The 16708-nt window shown below is 53.4% G+C and overlaps 2 protein-coding genes across 2 annotated transcripts; one reads left to right on the forward strand and one right to left on the reverse strand.

Annotated features, from left to right (window-relative positions):
* Positions 1-8178: 8178 nt before the first annotated feature.
* Positions 8179-9500, forward strand: J4E92_001766 (uncharacterized protein; the record flags this gene model as incomplete). Its single annotated transcript, XM_051493177.1, has 3 exons — positions 8179-8399; positions 8709-9041; positions 9125-9500. 3 exons carry the CDS (start codon positions 8179-8181, stop codon positions 9498-9500), a joined length of 930 nt encoding a protein of 309 aa, XP_051356408.1.
* A 1163-nt stretch (positions 9501-10663) lies between these two features.
* J4E92_001767 (uncharacterized protein) lies at positions 10664-13621 on the reverse strand (the record flags this gene model as incomplete). Its single annotated transcript, XM_051493178.1, has 1 exon — positions 10664-13621. One exon carries the CDS (start codon positions 13619-13621, stop codon positions 10664-10666), a length of 2958 nt encoding a protein of 985 aa, XP_051356409.1.
* Between the last annotated feature and the right edge of the window lie 3087 nt (positions 13622-16708).

The following is a 16708-nucleotide window of genomic DNA, read 5'->3' on the forward strand; positions in this document are numbered from 1 at the left end:
GGTCTAGTATCGGAGATCAAGACGTGCATGCGGGACCGAGATGTGGATTTCAGTGACGGGTGACAATGTATAGTGACGTGTAATATATCAACTTAGGAAATGTTGGTGTTAGCGTCGCACGTCACGCAATTACGGATTCGCAGTGGACGAAACTTAACAGTATGCCTTTCAACAGCAGTAGCACTGGCATCAACGACTCGAATCGGGGCGTCGCCTCTGGCATACTATACAGTAAAGCTATAGCGCTGATTGGAGACCAGAAAAAGCACATCTCATCTGGCGGACGAAGACACTGAAACGGATTACTCATCTTCCCGTTGTCCTTCTTCACACTATCCTCAAAATGTGCCATACACATTTCCACAAGCTCTACCTGAGAGCCCACGCACTCAACTTGAATCTATGCGTAGATCAGAATATCCCGAGGTAGTGATCCGTCTTTCAGCAATGATCCGGCTCCGAGAGGAGGTGATTGGCGCTAACTGTCGTCAAGGCTGAGATTTTGAGGTCGCTGCTTGTACATACTTGCCCAGGTGGTTGGTGTCTTGACTTTAAGACCCACTTATAGCTGTCAACGCGACTGTGTGTGGTGAGCACTGTAGAGTTTCATCAATATGATTTAGTTGCTAATAGGTTATTAAGGCTTTTAATACCTGAAGAAATGCAGTAGAGAGGGAATACACGAAAAGTACAGCGATATGACCCTTTCATATTCGCTCCCCCCTCTAGTTCATGATTTAAGCGTGGTATGATGCCTCGTTCAAGCCCACTCTATCCCTTGATACAGCGATGACACAAAGACGAGCCACTCGAAATTCCGAAACTCATACCTTGCCCACAAGGTGAGTCCGTCTCAAAAGTAGCTACGGCGAATATTAGACCTAGATGTAGGACACATCGAAACATACACAAGCATCATGACCTGACAACCTGACGGAAACCTCAATCCAGATGGGGCTATCTCTTAGGTTAATGCTACTCATGCCATACCTCACATGCACAATCCGTCCCCTTGGAACCTATGTTGCAAAAGCAAGTCTGAAGTAAGAAGCGACGTCGAATTCGCCAATCCGCACTTCCTACTAACAAGAGAAACCCCTTCGAAACACCAAATCCTCTACAATATTTGCTATATATCTTCACCCACCACCCCAGTATTCCCTCCCTCACTTCATCCCTCACTACCCTACCACTCCCTCCCTCCAAACCACCCACCACGCACCCTCATCTCCCCCGAAACACCCTCCCCCCACACCTCGCATAACCCGTCCCGCTCCGTCCTGTCAGAGAAACCCGACATCCGAAACAAGCCATGATCCGTACTCCTTTTCGGAGAAATTAACAACGAGCGTGGGATGATGGCGAGAGGGGAACCGAGCCATGGATGGGGACAGCGTAAGCACTAACGAGCCGCACGTGTCAGGTTCCGTCTGAACGCTTGTGTTTTGGTCCGTGTACAATGGCGAAGGGGAAATACGCGTATCTGGGTCGATGATGGGTTTTTGGGTGGGGTGGGTGGTAGAGTTGGTGTAATGGGTTGGGGGAGAGCTTGGTAGGTGGTAAAAGGTATTGTGCTGGTGCGGGAGATTTATGTGAAGGAATTGAGGGGTTCTGGCTCTTGATGATGGCATGGGTTGAGGCAAGATAACTTAGGTAAGAGCTTGGGCGGAGTTCATGAAGCTACCACGAATGTATTCTCGAGCGCCTAGCCTTCTATTCCAGCCTACAATTAGAGAGAGAGAGCATCTTTTGGAACGCAAATGCACGGTCATTTGCCCTTCCAAGTTGCTATGCACAAGCTCGTTGGAGGAGCATGCATACGCGAGCTGATGATAGCATATTTTCAGCTTGCTGTACACTCCCTTTACATTGACGATGGAGTGCCGTTATCTAGGAGGCATACTCGCTCTTTCAATGTGGTATCTCGCGAGCATCTCCTCGCTGACAGGACGCGCACTCCTCTACCCACATATTCTGATTTTTGGGTACGTGCTTCAGATCTTGGCAAGTATCGATCCGCCACATACAACTGACATGAAATCATGTAAAATTCTGTCGACAAAAGGAGTCAGTGTCGGCGTAGCTGATGTTCTTTGAAAAGGGGGCAACGAGTGTTGGCTGATGGTGGTGGCGTGCCAAGGCCAAGTGCTGAACGCCGACAGACAGCTGAACTTGCTTTGCCCCTTGGCGGTGCGCCAGCAGGAAAACTCTTTTGAATGATTGATGATGTCAGATGAACTGAATCCGCCGTACGGACTCGCGGCTCAAGTGGGTATCAAAAGCCGGAAATAACGATCCCGCTTGCCAAGACTATGGTTCTAGTGTTGCATTCGGCCTCGCCGGCGAGGCTTCAGGTCAATGAGACGTTGAAAAGATTTTCTTCATGCATTGGCTTGACACACATGCTGTATAGTAGGTAAAAAGACTGTTTGGACGTCTTCGCTTGAAACAATAATCCCGGACTTCCTGTCCTATCAACGCCCGCTGAATCGATAAAACATCCTTGAAATGCAACAGATTTGCCGCTCTGAGTGGCACCAGAAATGTCATGGGCCGCGTAGATATATCTCTAATGTGTAAGACCGAATGCCGTCATCAGTGTCGTTATATACCAAAGTGCCCCGGTTTCGCCGCCGAGGCAAAAGAAATTGCGAAGCAGTCTGCGGGCGTGAAAACTTTTCGTAAAAACGAGGCAATGTCTGAGTGCCGCTCTATGGGACGAATACTAATGTGAAGATAGTGCTAGTGTCGGCTCGACCGAGACGATGTTGCTGAAGGGTCCGGTTCGACAGGTAAAAGCTGCTCGGATAAGCCACAGGGTTCGTTGCTACGGATCTTGAATAATCTCCAACATCCGGCAGCGCTGTACATGGCTCCAGGCCAGTAGTATCAAGTTTTTCGAAATCATGCCTCGTCGTGTGCTTCGTTAATAACACCTGGCTTGGATGCTAGGCTCGAGGGGCCGGATATAGAACCCATCGAGCCAACACGCTCTTGTGGTGGGGGCTCGTCTCTCATGCAGGCGTTCTCTAGCATGTTGGTCCATTTCCCACTGGTTCCAGCATGGCTATGCTTCAAGTGCTGTCTGAAATGGTCTGCGCGGAAGAATTTCTTGGCTTGGTTGCATTCACCAAACTTGTGCACGTGATTAAGATGCTCAGTTCGCGCTTCCCAGTCGGCAGGGTTGGGAAACTCTTCACCGCAATACCCACACACATCTGCCACGGCTGGACGAGTAGGTGAGGGATGGAAAGCTGCCTCGATCTTGTTGAGAGTGGCACATGACCAAGAATGACGGCGTAGATGAAGGGAATTCTGATGGCGCTCCGCCTCGTTCTTATTCTTGAAGCGATTGGGACAATACAAGCAAGTGTACTGCTTCTCTAGTTCGTGTGCTCTATGGCCAGGGTCAGCGTGGTTATTCAAGGGTGGGCAGACCAAATGGCGGTGGGCAAGCGAGGATCCATGCACTTACCGTAACTCATCTTCACTGTCGAATTTCTTGGGTTTCTTAGGGCAGCATTCGCAAATATAAGCCCCCGGTATGCGGCTTGCGATTGAATTCTGACGTGAGTGAAGCATGCTCTCCGTAGACATTTTTCGTATCTGCGGATGCTCGGCCTCTGAGAAACCCCGTTGATGCGGAGGTCGCGACAACGACCCGCGGGGACTAGGGTCCAACGACCTATTAGCTGCATATGGCGAGACTGCGCCTAACTCTGTTTCGCCCAAAGGCGACAACGCACTGGGCGATAGGCGCTGATCTCCGCAATAACTTGCCATGCTACTTGGAGCGGTTGAAAAGCCAAATGAGGAGCCAATCGAGCCACTACGTTGGCTTGCGGACCCAGCGGAGGACAGTGAGTTTTGGGTTGACTGAAAACGCGAAGCTGTGCAGTTCCGATTGACGAGCATTTGCTGGGAGCGACGGTGGTAGAGGTCGTTATGGCCAGTCGGAATGGGACGGTCATCGCGCGCGGCTTCAAAGGGCGGGGACGAGGCCCGCCGTTTCAGGCCACCCTTTGGGCCTAACTGATAGTCCTCTGACTCGGCAGGGCTGCGCTCGTTGATGTTCAAATCGCGCATTCCATTCTCTTCCATGCCAACAAACTCAGGGTCCGAAAATATGCTATGATCGTAGCTACCACGGTGTTGTGAAGAAGTTTCGTCCAAAGGACCTGGCGTTGAGATGCTGCCGTAACGTGATCTGTATGAATCCGCCGAGTCGAAGCCGGGACTTCGCCAGCCGCTGTAGCCAGGTGATGTAGCCGGTACAGTCAGTGGCTTCAATTGACCGTTGAGCTTATGTGAAGAAGCGTGTGTATCGGCGGCGGGGTCTTGGGAGTTGCCAGAGGGGAGTGGTGGTGCAGTCGTCCGTGTGGGTGTATTCGGGCCGCCAATTTTCGAAAGCAGCTGTTTATCGTAGGCTTGCGATGAGTTCTGGAGGGCTTTCTGACCGAGTTGTCGCTCACTCGTAAACCTGTCGCTCATTGTTAGTTATCCAACTGGCACGCAAGACGATTGAAATGAGAAAGCCAGCCATTTGTATGCACAAGGGATACAAGCAACCCTTGACAAGTTTTGGACCAATCGAAAAGCGTGTGAATCCTCCAAAAGACCGGGATCTGCCAGAGAAATGACAACACCGCATCTTAACCAAAGACACGCAAGTGCTGCAGCGCCTTGCAAGAGCCCTGATAGTAGTTGCTCTATGATATGAAGGGAGATGTAATAGCGTGTTCCGTACCTGTGGTTCCCGAGAGAGGGCCGAGCTTTGCTACTACGGTCGTCTTCGCTGGTGCTGTGTTCGCTCATACCGTCGATGGATCTTGAGAGGGACGGTTCGCGGCCGTGGTTAAACATATCGAGCGAAGGTTCCCGCGGGTGGCCGCCTGTGGCTCCACCGTATAAGCTCGAGCCAGGTTTGACTGTCGCGAGCCGATTTCCGCCAAAGCCGGTGTCCCTTGGGCTGTTTGTGTTACCCCATTGCCAACCAGGGTCTTGACCACCTCTGACTTCGATGTGACGTGGAGGAGGCAAGGGAGGTGGTGGCTGTTCGCGTGCCTGTAAAAACGGTACAGTCAGTGAGGGATTCATATGACGTATTGTGTCTCGGATGAGGCTGAAGTGCTTTGCGACTCAATCAGGAGCTATTTCAGGCGTGATGAAGCCACAAAGTGCTCTAGCCCTCTCCGTTGTATCCAATAGCTGGAGCACAAGCTGACATACTCTCGGGATGGCCATTGCGACAGCCGGGGTTGGTATCGACGGTCGGCGGTGGTGTGGTAGTTGGTAGTGGTGGGATTCACGCTGAGAATCATATACGCGAATACTCGGTGTGGAGGACATGGCTCGCGTGGAAGTTGAGGTCGCCGGGAGCCCGCCACTAAGGTGCAGCTGAAGCGTACTCGCGCAGCACGCGAGCAGCGCAGATGTGGCGAGCGCGACGAGCAAGAGTGAGTATGCTCGCTACTGGATAGTGTATGCAAGCACGGACCCTGGAGTAGAATGGTTAGCCGGAATGTACACGGACTGGCCGAAACAGGCAGGGAATGGAAGCAGGAGGGCGGGCAGAGGCAGCTGAGGTCGCGCGATTGCGTACTAAGATGCAACGTACCTGTGCGGTCGGTCGAGGGGACGTACGCGTCGTTGGGATGGCTTCTCGACGGCGAGGCTTACAAAAGCGAAAGCGGGGGCGCTAGCGCTTGCGGCTGTTGAAAGTTCAGCCCTACGAGGGAGGAGGGTCCTTCAGCTGAACGGGAGGGTTCTGGCCAGCACCGCCACACAAAGATATTGCTTCTTTTCACCCGAAAGCAGTCGTCATATGACCAGTCTGGTGCGAGCAATGCAGCGAAGAGTCGTCAGGGCCCCGGAAGCGCACAGCTCCTGCTACACGGCAGCGAACAAGATGGCGCGGGAATGCGGTAGGGTCCCTAGCGTCGAGGCGAGTGGAGTAGAATGGAAAAGGAAGCGTGCTCGGCCGCCGGCGTCGTCTGTTCCGTCGCGTCGATGTTTGTGCAGAACAGAGGCGCCGCTGGACAGCAGCAGCAGCAGCAGTTGGCAGACGGAGCAGAAGAAACGCCCTCCACCGGGGAGTGCGGTTAGCATAAAGCATACGCTCGAATGTCGGTGATTGGCCATGCCTTGGTTGCTCCTGGCACGGAGCGCAGTGGAGCTCCAGCAGGGGTGAGATGCAACCCTTAGGCGGTCGGAGGAGGGCTCTCGCTTTCGAGAAGCTTCAAGGTCCACGCCGCGACGCTCGTCTCGTGCATAGGGCTTGCCCTTAGCGCCTCGACGTCGCCTCGTAGATTGCAGTGACGGGCGACGACTCCCAGCAGCGTGGGCGGGCGGAACCTTCAATCGAGGATTGGCGCCCGCTCGTCCAGCATCATTACGCAGACCAAGTAGAGCCGCCGTGCGTAGACGTCAGGCCGGTGCAACGGTGAGAGGGCTGGTAGGGCAGGTGCAGAGGCTGCCGACGGCGCAGGCCCGCTGGCTGACGAGGGCTGCATGCCTGGAATCTGACCAGACTGTCCAACATGCAGACGTTGCGCTTCGCCTCGATGGGCATGGGGGACTGCGGTGCAGACGGCACAGCGTCAGATTCAACCGTGTGGGTTAGACTCGACGGCGGGTAGCGGGAGGCCAGTGCACGGATGCTGAGCAGTTCCAACAGCGTAAGCCCAGAGCAGCCTTACACTCGACCCTCTGGGCATCAGTCAGGCTGAGACGGCTGTCACCCACCGCACGCTGATCTGCTGATCCGTCTCCTTCATCACTGCGGGGCGTACACACTATGCACTCTGTCTGGTGCACCATGGTATTTTTGGTACCTGCACTCGTCGTACATACAGGCCGAGAACGGCACCCTCTATCTGGGGCCCTATCTCGATTGGCATCGCCTGCACTGTCCCTGCTCGCTGCTGCATCCAGGGTACCTCGTGCTGTCACGCGTATTACTCCGGGGTATCGGCCCCAAGCCGAACCTACTATTGCAGTCGGAGGGCGACAGTGGTACCTCGTAGCATTCACCGGCGAGTGGGTCCTGCTCTGTGGTCAGGTAAGCGGCGCTCCAGCTGCTTTGAGACAGCGCGAACCAGCAACGCGTGCGTCATGTCAGCGACTTTGCAACCCTCGTCGGCGACATGGAATATCAAATTCGCAACTACCGCTCCTCTACCCGTTTGCCAGAGGAGTCTGATGCGATTCGCCGAGATGCGGGACGAGGCGGCACCGCCAGCCTTGCGAGCAGCCGGGGAGTACAAGCAATTCGCTATTTCTGTCTCTCGGTAGCGGCTGCAATATTGCCTGTCTCACGATGCCAGCAACACCACACCACCGACACGAGACAAAACATGGCATTCATTGACCGCTGTCCAGGATTCTGGCTGCTCGGGCAACTCAAATACGCTGGGGGCGCAGCAACAACGGTCTTAGCCCTTCGTAGAACTGGAATTTCTCGATTCGAGCTATAGACTCATCCATGTTAATGGTATGCAGTCCCTGATCCACTGTGTGTAGCCCCGCGGTCTTGCGGAAAATACCGCTGACTGCAACGACGCATGACTCTCTCCATGACAGTTCTTATTGCAAAGGGCTTCACTAAAGACTGTGAACTACGGGTCAGTACGGGCAAGGCGTGGAACATAGTCCATGCACCTATAAGGCTACGAACTACTAGCTCGGCAACGTAATTGAAGCTGGTGGTGTCTTCACTGCGATGCTTGGCCGTGCCCTTTGACATGCAACTTTGGAAACTCATACGTTGATGCAAGGATTTCGAAAGTGAACACACTATGTAGCAGTCAATCGAGCGTGTTGCAGCATCTCCAAATTTAACAAACCACTTATCTGATGCAATTACGGGTGGTCCGCAATTTTGGCGGGCAAGCGCGATCAGAAACCCAGGACCCTCGGCCAAAATTAGACCCTCTTCTCGCACACCTCCAACAACTCGCGCCTCTTCCAAGTTTATTGATCGTCATACCCTCATCTCCGGCGTCCGATTGTTCTCGGACCCCTTCCTTTGGCTATCATGGCGCTCATCGACAGAGTGCCCGGGGACCTGAACCTGTACATTGGTGGGTACGTAATGTCGACGGTCGACCATCGTTTCGCATCTACCCCATGGCCCAGGTCTGGGGTCACCAGACTACTGTCTAACCAGTGTTGCGTAGCATGTTCACGCTGCGACGGCGCGAAGCCCTCCAGCAAGCCAATATCACGCACGTCTTGTCGGTATTGCGTACACCACTAGATCAAGACTTGTTTGGCCCCTTCAAGCACATGGTTGTCGAGGTCGACGATGTCGACGACGAGAATCTATTGGAGCATTTCCCTGCTACAAACCGCTTCATCCAGGAGGGGCTCCAGGGAGGTGGCGGAGTCTTGGTGCATTGGTAAGTCAACATCCCGGTCGAGCTGAATGAAGCCTTGCACTTGCATATTCCAACAACTCTGGATCGCCGCCGACGACTGCCCTGCTTGGCAATTTTGCCATCTTCACAAAAGACGACAGCCCCTGGGCGTCGTCACCAGCATGCAAGTCATGCAGCCTGATTTTGCTTTCCGCGCGTCCTGCATCCTCTTTTCCATCTTTTCTCGCCTTCCGTTTTCCGCGTTTTTTTCTCCGAACTACACCGCCCTGTCGCCACTCTATTTGCCCTCAGCCACTCGTATCAATATGCCAACCACAACCTCTGTTCTAGTGCTATGGGCAAGTCACGATCGGCTACCGTCGTCATCGCGTATTTGATGCAAGAGCACAACATCAGCCCATCGGAAGCTCTGTCGCACGTTCGGCAAGCGCGATCCATCTGCGAACCAAACGAGGGCTTCATGAAACAGCTCGAGCTATACGGTGAGATGCAGACACCAGAGAACGTCGAAGACACCCCGGCCTATCAGCGCTGGGTCTACCAACGCGAGATCGAGCTGAGCCGCGCGTGTGGCCAAGCTCCGGAGGCGGACAAGATCCGCTTCGAAGACGAACATGTCACCGATGAAACTTCCGGCTTCGAATTGAGATGTCGTAAATGCAGGTAAGTGGAGCTGTGCGAGAGCTGATTGATGTCACCCTACTGCTTGTTGCCGCCCGTCTTGCTCAGCGCTTACAAAATTTCAGACGAGCATTAGCAACGTCAACGTATCTACTATCGCATGGGTCAGCTTCCTCCGTCAGCGATGAGATACCAGACGCTAAGAAAGCCTCTTCGCAAAACTGTTCCCACTACTTCCTAGATCCCCTGTCCTGGATGCGCCCCGAGCTCGAGCAAGGCAAGTTGGAAGGCCGACTCGAATGTCCAAAATGTCACACCAACGTAGGCAAGTATGCCTGGCAGGGCATGCAATGTAGTTGTTCAGAGTGGGTCGTCCCCGGTATCAGCCTGGCAAAGGGTCGAATCGACGAAGCACGGAAAGCAAACTTTGGCATCCGTCGGCCACCGGGAGCATCAGGTGCGCCTCCGCTGGGGGCAGCTCAGGCAAAGGAGAACCTATGAGATGGTTGGACGAGGTTGCCACGTTCTGTTCGGCGAGATGAGAATGCGGCTCGTACTTAGCGTCTTCACCGGCGGCCTGTGCCTTGATCATATACTCAAGATGGATACACCTCCGATCCACTCACCACCACGACGTCGATGGTGAAGGGCTCATCCGATCGGAAATAACACAAGTCGGGCAGCGACAGGCAACGAGCAGTAAGCATGATTGATCGGTGGATCGCTACCAATCGATTCAACCCTCTTCCGCCGTCACGAAACCCACGACCAGAGCACGGGTCCGCCGCCCGAAGGGTATCAATGTGCTATGATTCATAGCGAATGAATTAGTGATGCTATGTCATCAATGTCCTTCACTCCACATCTCCTGATAGCTATGAGCCAAAGGTGCTTGTACCCGGATCATTTCGCCTATCAGCGTTTTCAAACTCCGTCACTGTGACACCTGAATAATCATTCTTGATGGCATGACACGCCCCCAAAGTAATAACGTCCCCATAAACAATCTCTTGCTTGGCAGACCCCTCTTGTGACAAAGGCCGGCCCGAATGATACTCATCTCAAGCATGAAGATTGTGCTTGAGTGCTGCTTCAGGGACACGTGCTCGTTCGACTCCTATATCATTCGTTCTGTATAGGCTCGCTATCATGGTAGCTCGCAGCATACAAGATAGACAACTAAACTACCACTAAGGGATAATCGAATCGATATCGCACTGTTGCGTTATTGAGACCACAGTCATCCAGCAGTAGTGTAGCGTGCAAGACCTATACGTGACTTTCGCGACAACACTACACGGCATACGTCACAGCACAAGTGTCTTTGAAATGGGCAACGAGTAGAACCAAGGCAAGTATAGAAGAAGTGAAGTGTATTGATCAAAACGCCTGATATAATCCCCCCAGCCCCAAATAATGAAGAAGCTTTCTGCTTCGTATGTGCTCATAACCCGTAGGCTTGTACCAGACCCAACACCAAAAAACTATAAAACACCCCAGCGCCATGCAGTGAACGACAGTAGAACAACATGAACACAAAAAAGAAAGAGAAGAAATATGAGCAGACTGGTATCCGCGCCCAGAAGAATACAAAGAAAGGATAACGCCGGTTATCGCTCCCATGTACACACAAGGATAACTGCGAAGCCATTCATCTTCTCATCTTACACAGAGCCCTCGGAGCTCGTCGAAGCAACAGCCTCACTCTCCGCACTAGAACTCCTTGTAAGCTCCTCGCCGCCCTCGCCGCCCTCGAGACCCAGCCTCTCCATCTCTTCAGCAATCTCCTCGTACCACTTGCCGTGGCACTTGCGATCGACCTCACCGACCTTGCTAAGCTGCTCACAGATATCCGCAACCTGGGAAACGAACTCAGGTAAACCGGTTGTAGCAAGGCCCTCCGTAGCCGTACTGGCAGCTTTGACGCGCTCACCAGAACTGCTAGCGCTAACGCGGTTGAAGATGTGCGTCTTCAGGCGCTGGAAGAGGACTTTCATGACGGGGTCGGAAAGCTTGCCCGCTTCGGCTTGGGTGAGGAGACGGGTGATAGTGGAGGAGAGCTGGGAGCGTGTGGAAGGCGGCATGTTGCGAGATGACTCGAGGAGAGAGGAGATCTTGGAGGGGGTAGTGGGGTCGGACATGTAGCCGTTCTCCTTCAGTACGAGCCACATCTTGTTGGCTTCGGACTTCCATTGTGCGCGTACGTCACGCTTGAGGAGGTTCTTTGCTGTGAGCAGGATACCGCCGATTGTTGTGATGCGGAGTGCGTCTTCGCGGATGCGAGAGATGCGTGCGCGATCTAGCTCAAGAGTCTCTGGTAGCTCGGACTTTCGTAGCGGAGGCGTAGCGATTGCGAGGTCGACGAGACCACGAGCGTAGATCTTGTGCGCTGTAGGGCGGTTGATGGGGTTGGCCTGACTCCAGGGATCGCGACGGTCGGCTTCGGTGTGCATGTTGACTGCTGCACTGCGCCACCATCGGCGTGTGCGATCGAGAGTGAGGTTGTGCTCTTCCAGATCCTGGGTGAACATGCGCTGCTCGTAACCAACAGCCTCTTTGATGAGCGTTGGAGCGGCGTTCATCAACAGGAAATTGGAGTAGTCCAATGACAGAAGGTCGATAACGTGCAAAATCTTGAAGAGCTTCTCAATCATGCTTGAAAGCTCACCCTCTTCTTGCAGCTCCTCAGCAAGCAATTGAACCTCAGTGTCTCGGAAGGGAGCGCAAAGCTTTGGAAGAATGCTCGCAATGAAGTCGAAGAACTTCCCGTATGAGAAGACACCTTGACTGCACTGCCTGCCAACATGCTCAGGGTCTAAGGTCTCGGAGATGAGGGTGTGCATCGAGTTGCCAGGTTTGAGAAGCCGCAGTAGCTTTCCCCTGATGTTCTCTGCCATGGCGGCAGTCCAGTTCGTGCTGTCACCCTCCTCAAAGCCCCGTCGCATCGCGTCGCAGAGCTCACGGTTAAGAGCATCGCGGAGGTCAGCCGTCGGCGAGGGGTCGATACGGTAGTCCTTGTCGATAGAGAGCTCGTGGACGAGAATGCGATTATCTGGCACAACGGTAAAGACCTTCGAGAGAGACTGTGCCTGATGACCCTGAGCCGTGGAGTCTTGAATCTCAGCTTGTCCAGAGGCTGCAAGCTCTGAAGCAGCCTCAGCCTGCTTGGCCGCACTGTCGGCTGAGAGTGGGGACTCCGGTGTTGACTCGCTCGCAACGCGCGGTCGAACAGTGTCTCCAGCGAGCCTCTTCTTCGGTCTTGACCTCCGACTTTCGCGAATGGCCTTCCTGATCAAGGTAAGAGCCTTGTCAGGCCCCGCCAACTTCTTAATTCTACTAAGTAGAATAGCCTGGTTATCCCTGATGCCATTCCTGTACTCGTTTGCCACCTCATCCACGGTCGCATCCTTCACACTTTGCCAGATCTCGTCGAGGCTGACGAATGAAGCCACCATTGTCTCGACGAGCGCAGAGGAGTCGCGAGCTTTCCAGTCGTTGAAAGCGGTAACGAATGCGCTATGGGCTAGCAGTACGGTCTCGGTACGCGTGGGGGAGGGAGTGTATGAGTTGAGCTTCGTCAGCTTGGCCAAAGCAGACTCGAAGCTGATAACAAGGTCCTTGGCTTTGGTGATGAGATCCTGTTCTTGGTCTCCGTCTCGACTGAAGACGTGTGTGGGGTGTCCCAGGATGAGGTATGAGGAGAGGAAGGTTCTGACGGCTGCGCTGCGGGAGGCTGGGTCTGCGTCGGGGAGGAGCACAAACAGTGTCATGATTCTATCTGTGGTCTTGAGTAACTTCTCGTCTGCGAGCATGCCGGTGATGACTTCGAAGCTGGTCTCCTGGACCATCTCAATTGACAAGCCAAGTTGTAGCCATGCCGCGACGATGTTGTGCCTAACTTTACCCCTCCAAGCAGCTTGGATCCTCTTCGCAGCGTCCTCGGTCGACACGATAGGGCGCTCGGTTCGTATCTTGACGTCGGCTGGGGGTGAACTAGCAGTCCGTGGCCGTCTGGGGTTGCGCTTGTACTCCAGCCTGCGTTTCTCCGCCTCTGCAAGCTTCTCCTCCATCTCGGTGCGGTATCGTCGTTCCTCGGCGGCCTTGCGCTCCTTCATGTCTTCAGCGATCTTCTTGGCTCTCCTCACTTCCTCAGCACAGGAAGCCGCGACCTGTGCCAGATGCTTCTCGCGGGCCTGCTGCGCTGCCAACGCCCTCTCTTCACTGTTCGAGCCACGTGGGGTCGCCTTGGCCAACGCCGCGCGCAGCCTGACCTGCTCAGCATGCGCGGCGCGGTCTGCTAGTCGCGCTTTGCGATCCTCGAGTATAGAAGCACGGCGGAGGTGCTGGGCAACATGGTGGCTCTGGCAGCTGTTGCGAAACGATCGATTGGACGTATGCGAGTGTGTAGACGACAGCGAGTTTCGGCGGGACGAAGTGGCCGATGACTTGCGACGATTGCTGGCATGGCGATAGAAGCGGGCGGCGATGCGTGGTGGTGGAGCAAACGACTGGCCGTTCTCGGCGTCTGATGAGAGGATCATGTCGGGCTCCTCAGGGATGTCGTCGTTCTCCCGCTGCAGCTGCGAGCTGACCAGCTCCAGTTCGGAGTCGGTGAGGGACATGGCGTATGAATGCGACGGCCCTCTCTAGCTCAGGAGTCGCGCGAGTGTGTCGGGTCTCTTGGGCAGACAGCCGTGGAGGGCGTTTCCTGATATGTGAAACAAAGCACGGTCTCGGTGGTGCTTTTTAGTGTAGCAAGCCACAAGCGGACGCAGTAAGTAATAGCGACTATCTTCGCGCAAGAGTCAAAGATGGGAACGGGAACGAAAGGTGCAGATGTCCGTGGGGAGCGTGGTCACCGGACGAGTTGTATTGATGGATGATTGATAAGCTGTAGTGCCCCGAGAACGCCTGAAGGTGGGCACCGTGCGCGCTGCAATGTATACACCGTCGTTATTGTAGCAGAGTAGTTGCGCGCAACGGCCTCTGTCGCATGCAGAAGAAGGTAAGGTTGGTGGCTGGGGAAGGGTCCATGAATCACCTGCCTGACCGGAATACAGCATATGACGAAGTGAGGCCGCATGCTGCCAAGACCTGGTAGCGGCTGAGCTGCCGAAGTTAATCGAACCGCGAAGATCCTCGATGCAATCCACGTCTCCACTCTCAGCCTTACCGACAGTGCCCGTCTCGTTCGTCGTCCAGTCGGCCTTTTTGTGCGCTAGAGACGATCGTCTGTGGTTCTCTCCAGCCTCCATACCCAAGAGCAGGAAGTTCACGTCACACTAGACTTCACCTGGGCATGCTAGTGTTTACGCATGTATTTTGTTTAGCTACTGACCCTTTGGAAAACTCTGAAAAGACAAGGCTGGCTGGAAAGTGGTACACGCGATGTATTAAAATCAGCCTTCAGAAGCACCTCAAAGCCTAGTCTATGAAAAGGACTCCAACGTCGGTCATGTGATATCGACCTATCGCTATTCCTCTACAACACCTCGTAGCAAGACGTACTCAACCATCTCAGCTGTACTCTATTCCTAACCGCAGCGCTGTTTCCGTCCGTTCTTGGGTGTAGTATTCAAGTACATTGCCCGTTCATTGTTGCCCTAGACTCTTTCGAGACATTTCGCACCCCTTTCATTCGTTCTAGAAACGATTTAGTATGTCGCTCCACGATAGGCTGCGTCTTCTATCTTACATGCAAGCTCAAAGATCTCAATTGTCCTCGCCCGGCGTGACATATGCCGAAGTTGAAGAACGGCAATGAGAATTCCGACTATAGCAAATAAAAGCCCCAATGACCCAAAGACAATCGACTGATCACCAGGATCTACTTGTCCTTGAGAATGACCCATGATGGGTGCAGGAAGGGCGCTGGGGAGGGTCTGCGAGGTCGACATATTTGGCAGTGCAGGCTTCGGGTTTATTTTATTGGTAAGTCGGAGACAGGTTGTCCGGTTGCGCAGTCGTAGTGGGAAGAATTAAGATTGAAAGTATACTAATACAAATTCGAGATACAGGTCGTATCTACATTCTTCTTATATCTTGCTGGTCATATTGAATGCGGCTCTGAAGCAAGTTGCGTCAAGTGCGAGCGGTCACCATTGGATAATGTGCAAGATACAGGGTTGGTCGCATCTGGCACAGCTACTCCCTTTGCGTGATACTGGAGACTCAAGTCGGACTGAGTACCTACACAATAGAAAATGCGGCTCTGCGAATGTGCGACCAAATGCGACCTCCAATCAAACGTCCTCGGTTGGCTGGCCAAGCACCTCAGCCATAACGCGGGCCGCATCAGCTGGCACTGCCAGCGCGGGATAGCCTGCATGCTGCAGTATACCCTGTACTCGCAGTTCTGTCGCAGTCTGTCGCATCTCAAAATGTAGCAGAGCCGCATTACAACTTCGAGACTAGGTATAAAATCTTGGACATTTCGGACGTAAAGTAACCCAGACACTCGTATCAGCATTTCTATCTGCCTGTGCTAATACAATCTTCAAACTTCAAGAACTATTTACGGGCCTCCCAACACATGCAAAACCCATCACATCGCCATGTCTTTACCGAATAGCACAGAAGACCGGCCTGCCGTACCTACAGATGAACCACCTCCCCCTAAACGAATCCCGAAGCGCAGAATAGGGATAATTAAGACTCGATATTGTTGTACTTGCTTGTGTCCTATCGGAATCTTGGATGTTGCTTGTCCGAGCTGCGATCATCGCGCCTGTTGCAGTTGTCCAATGGATGAAACGGAAACAATGGGTTTATTCAGAGACCATTTTCTGGAAGAGACACCTGATCTTTCCTGCGATGTTCCGATACAAGTCACTCCACCCGAAAACCTCCCAAGAACGCTCATATTAGTCAAGTCTATATGTGATGCACCTCCGCTTCCGCATCATACTCGAATACACGAAACTCAACTCGGTGACAAGCCGACAAAGCGTAAACTGGACATGATCAAATGTCGGGAATGTCGGTCATCTAAGAAGAAGGTAAGTGTTTTTCTTCTCAGAGTGTACTATCCGCGGTCTATGCATAAGCCGCAGCACTTATCAGACACATGTGCACACATCTGAGAGCCTGTGCGCTTGTTAAAAACCTTCTACTAATGATGACTAGTGTGCCCCGGTAACTCGAGCTTGGCCCGCGAAATGCCTTCGGTGTATCGAAAAAGGGCTGCCCTGCTCGCCACCCCGGCGAGCACCACGGTCGGAGCGGGTTGTGGCGGACTTGACGCCATCTCTGCCTAGCCAGGCCTCTGCAGCCGTTGATGCAGAAAACGTCATGGAATCCGTCGAAAAATGGTATGTTACTAGGGAAGCATAGAAATAACTAGCCAGTCTAACGTTTGGTTGATAGGACCTTTCTTTCGGGTTATTACAAGATCATGATAGCGGGCAAAGAAGAGCTTCTCTACCTGAAGGAAGACATGACCCAACCGTTTCCTGGTCTGAAGACAATTCTTCCCCAAGTCGACCGCAGTCCGTATGGTGACTTTCTGCATTTGATGTTCGACATACTGAAGCCAAGATACGAAGAAAGCGTCAAAGAGATTTTAGCCACGTATCAGTCGCCTGGGCCTTCTCAACTCCTGTTCTTACCCGCTTTGATTGCTCAGGGCTTTGAACTCGGTCCATCAGGTAGCCAGTGCCCAGTTTGCGACAGCTCTGAGCAGCATGTTATACTGGACGCGTTCCAACGAT

Source organism: Alternaria infectoria (genome assembly GCF_024043175.1).
Source record: "Alternaria infectoria strain BMP 0036 chromosome Unknown scaffold_2, whole genome shotgun sequence".
NCBI classification, from domain to species: Eukaryota; Fungi; Ascomycota; class Dothideomycetes; order Pleosporales; family Pleosporaceae; genus Alternaria; species Alternaria infectoria.